We start from the raw sequence: 4,596 nt of genomic DNA, 5'->3' as shown, positions 1-4,596 counted from the left end.
AATAACAATTAGGGCTCCTTTCGGACAGTGTATAAGATAGTTAAGCCAATATTGTTTGAGGTCCTTCTTTCTTGAGGGTTGATCCATGTCTTCATCTTACATGACCTATGAGCTATACTTGTTTCTAAAGAATCATCAATTTATGCAGAGGTTGGGCTTCCCCATTTTGAGAAATATCTCGAGCCCTCATGTCATATAAATGATACAAATATTGGCTTGAGTATGTACATTAAATGTCCATGTTGTGGTTTTTGAGTACTTCTATCGGGATATATAAGCGTATTTGAAGGTTCAAGTTTAATGATGATTGAGTCACAAAAATACTATCCTAAGAATATTTGTAAATCCAAAACATATGATGCCAATTAAGTTTGTAGCAAACATCATTAAAAAAATAAAATAATTGCGTCAGAGTGAACAAACTAGAAAAAAAGCAACGATAAAGATCTCTAATAAATTAATAGTTACATCAAGTTTCTATGATTCGTCATCTACTATTGTTTTCACATCTTGATGTTCCATCGTGGCTTCAGCAAAACTACACAAGAATGGGTGCATGCACGAGCGGGACTATATAAAAGTTTCAATTTGAACTAAAACCAATACAAGAATTATGGAACGGAGGAGTACAATAATTATGCATTGTGGCTGGAGACACACCCTTTGGAAGGAAGTTATCAAACCGTTGCTTCGTCGCCCTACTGGATAAGATAACTGAGTGCATATAAGAATGAAATCAAACCTTTGTTCAAAACATATAGCACAACAGCATCATTGGTCAACCTAATATGGTATCAATTTGGTGTCGTGGTTCACCTATTGAGATATTAATTTTAGTACATAATGATTAACTTAAAATAACTAATATGCCAGATATATTTGGACAAAGAACATATCTATTTTAGTTGTATATATTTTTCCCACAAACACAACTGCAAGATATGGCCACCCACATAAGGGATGAAGACGACGAAAAGCGCTATTATAGCTCGGGCTCCTAGAGATCTTTATATAGAGTGTGACTATTTCTCAATCGACTGAGAACTAACTTCGTTCTTAGTCAGATGATGTCATCAAATCTTAGTTGCAAGTCATGTTGCAACTCATGACTAGCAGGAATCACGATGCAACCAAATAGTGTAAGACGTGACTGAGCATGAGAACTAATAAAACCCCTTTATATATTATTTTTTGGAAAACTTGGTTTCAAAGTTTCAATTAAAAAAATCGGATATAGTCAACTATGTACACTACAAGCATGCAAATTTGTAATGTAAAGAACTTTGAATTTTAGGCTCAAAGCAAAAAATATAAATTGGACAGATTTTAGAAGATTGGGAAGGGGATTTGTTCATGCTCATAGATCAGTATTTTTGTCATTTTCGCTGAGGACAGAATACAAGTTATTTCTTACTAAAATTTAACACGTAGGTAGAATAAATCATTTACTATATTTTTTTAGAATTTTTGAAGCTTTAAATTTAATTTTGAAAAAAGTTTTCAAAACGAGCTGCAAGCTCAAAAGGCCCAAAATGAGGCACTCGCGTAGGCGCACCATGCAAACTCCCCTCGGTCAACTGACAACCTAGCAGATAGGAGTTGGCCAGGGGGAGACCACACTCAAAATTTTACATTCAACACATTTTACTTGTATTTTTTTAGTTCACACAAGAAGTGGCCCCACTTACATAATTTGCTCTTATTGAAAAATCAAGGAAAAAGTCCAAAACAAACCTTAAACTCATAGACAAAAGCTAAATCGAACCCTCAATTCTCAATCCCTGAAATCGACACTCTAAACTTTGTGATCCCGGTCTATTTTAAACCCTGGAGCTGTTTGGCACACCGGGAAAATGACAATGACGACCGGGATTATGGGGTCCTCTCACTGACCATGGGACCCACATGTCATATTCATTTTTTCTTTGTCCCCAACATCCTGTAGGTTTTCTATTGGTCAAAGACAACGCAAAGGCGTGGTGGCCAGGCGCGTCAGTGCGGCGGCGAAGCGCTCCGACGAGGCACGGCGGAGAGCCTCCGGCAGTTTCTCCCGGCGGAGCACGCGACGGGGCCGACAGAGGGCGCTGGCGGCGCACTAGCACGGGCAGGCAGGCAGATGGCGTTGGCGACGCGCGAGCAGGAGCGGGCAGGCAGACGTCACCAGCGGCGCGCGAGCACGGGCGGGGGGACGAGCATACGGCTCTGCGACATGAGCACGGGCATGTTGCAGGCTTGCAGCTCGCGAGCTTGGCCAGGGCGCAGAACGGTGGCAAATGGACCGGAACGCGCCGATGAGGCCAGAACCCCAGCGAGCGTGCTGGTAGCTGACTCCAATGACCACAGCCCACACGTACACTTCCAAGCAAAGTTGTCAGGGAAAAGATAAGGAAAAAAAGAAATATAAAGGAGCGCAGTCAACCATCTACTTGCCACATCAGCGAATCCCGGCTAAAACGATCTCAAGGTTTAAAATAGACCGGGATATAAGAGTTGAGTGTGCTGATTTCAGGGATTGGGAGTTTGAGGTTTCATTTAGCATTCATCTACGAATTCAGGGTTGATTTTGGACTTTTTCCAAAAATCAAAGCAGTTATGCATTTCACTTTATAACAATCCAATTCCTATGTATTTATGTGCTTTTGCACTGGGAGAAAAATGAGAAACAATGGCAATATCTGGCAACCTTGTTGTGGGAAAATGAATGAAGTGAAATGCATAACTACATGGATAGCTTCAACAAACACTACATGGATGTTCTCATACACATGAAGAAATCAAGAATTGATCTTCTTTCGCATCCTAACATCTAGAATTAACTAAACCCGATGGAAAGAGGAAGCATCTAAATTTAGTAATTCACAAGACATTAGAAGGCCATGCTATCAATGGTTTCTGTTTGTAAAATAAAACAGTGGCTTCTCCTGATAATACAACGACGTTGCATCCCTAATTAAACGGAGAGGCCAATACCACTGCCCTGATCAATCATGCATTGCTGATTTGTAATTGCAGCCTAAATTTCAGCGTCTGCGCAGCGGGAACAGCCGCCACTCCTGGAACGACTCCTGGTAGGACAGCAAAATCAACACGAGCACCAGCGCCACCGCCACGCCCCACGGCGACGATCCAGCGCCGCCGTCCCACCGGCCGTACGCCCCGGCGCCGCTCGGATAGTACTCCCCGGGCGCCACCTGCGAGATGAGGTAGCCGAGGCCGCCTCCGCCCCGCCGATCGCTGGTCGCTAGCCAGAGCTGCGCGGCGACGATGAGCAGCAGCGGGGACAGGATGAGAAACGGACGGAGCTGCTGGAGCATGCTCTCCACTGCGGCCTCGCACCACGCATACAGTGAGACGGCGACGAGGAGGAAGAGCGTCGCGAGCAAGAGGAATAGCTGGATCGGCGGGCGAGAGCCGCCGACGCCGCCTCTTGCCGGCTGCTGCGCGTAGCTGTAGTTGTAGGGCATGGCCGCAGGCTGGTAGTAGGGGTAGGTGCCGCCATAGCCAGTACTGGCCATGTTCATGGAGTTTTAGTAGTTCTGGCCAAAAGGAGAAGCGCTTCTTCTCTTAATCTAAGCGCCTGAATATAATCTAGCCGGGTTTCTTGCTCGCGCTGCTGATCTAATGCTGCAGGTTTGCGGTCGTGTGGATTCTTGGAGAAGGTGATTCGTATATATAGTAGGGAAAGTGGAGGTATCGAATTAGAAGGCGATATGATAGGGACGCAAGACGGTAGCTTTACTTGGGAGGAGGGGATTCCTTCCAATGAGTGATCCTCAGTTCCTCACATGCCTTGTATATTGTGGGAGGAGGGGATTTCTTCCAATTAGTGATCCTGACATGCCTGCTATATCGCCGATTTTTAGCAAATCGCAGCAATCACTGACATTTAGCGCCACGGGAAACGATCCTGCACGGATTATAATTAGCTCGAGATATCCATAGCTAAACCCCCTGCTGCTACGGACTACGGAGGGCCGAGGCCGGAAGGAATAAGCAGAGCCTCTTTTGTTTGGAAGAATTTCAAGGGAATTTTGTGCACTTGCTATTTGGCAGTGGAGTGTTTTTCAACTCGCCAATATTCGATTTTTCAGTCCATTGCATGCATGGCACTGTAGATTAGTTTGGCCACTTGACTTTTTTTTTTCTCCCAATCTCTATTTAAGCGTAAGTACAACATATTTACCGAAGTATTTATTTTATGTAAATAATACGAGAAGAGTCTCCTATTTTATAGGAATGCAATTTATATGAATTTCTATCATGAAGTTCTTTTGGTTAAAATTTAGAATCTTTAAAAAATCATATGGGTGTTGCTTTCCTAACTACGATTACCTAATGTTAAAAACAAACTACAATTACCCAGGATATCTAAAAAAGGTAACACAAAATCCATAACATATAGTACCCCATATCATAATGTTACATCATAGGGGACACACATTATATGACTGTTCAATTAGTCAAAGAATCCCAATACATATTGGTGCATCATCACAACTCATTTTATCAAAATAAGAAAATGTAATAAATATGTATTTCTTGTGCGTTAATTCTTTACATCAAGAGGCTGGTCAAAGTAATCGACATAGGTTTCTA

General features: G+C 42.9%; 1 protein-coding gene across 1 annotated transcript; it reads right to left on the bottom strand.

The window, feature by feature from the left end:
• Positions 1-3,020: 3,020 nt before the first annotated feature.
• On the bottom strand, positions 3,021-3,515 carry LOC124707060. The gene has a single exon (XM_047238721.1). It carries the CDS (start codon positions 3,513-3,515, stop codon positions 3,021-3,023), a length of 495 nt encoding a protein of 164 aa, XP_047094677.1.
• Positions 3,516-4,596: the final 1,081 nt, after the last annotated feature.

This window comes from Lolium rigidum, chromosome 1, assembly GCF_022539505.1.
Source record: "Lolium rigidum isolate FL_2022 chromosome 1, APGP_CSIRO_Lrig_0.1, whole genome shotgun sequence".
NCBI classification, from domain to species: domain Eukaryota; kingdom Viridiplantae; phylum Streptophyta; class Magnoliopsida; order Poales; family Poaceae; genus Lolium; species Lolium rigidum.
The sequence above is the reverse complement of the archived record's forward strand: the minus strand, read 5'-3'. Positions and strand labels throughout refer to the sequence as shown.

Bases quoted from the DNA above. Each gene is read 5' to 3' on its own strand.
- LOC124707060 (XM_047238721.1), bottom strand. From the start codon at position 3,515: ATGGCCAGTACTGGCTATGGCGGCACCTACCCCTACTACCAGCCTGCG.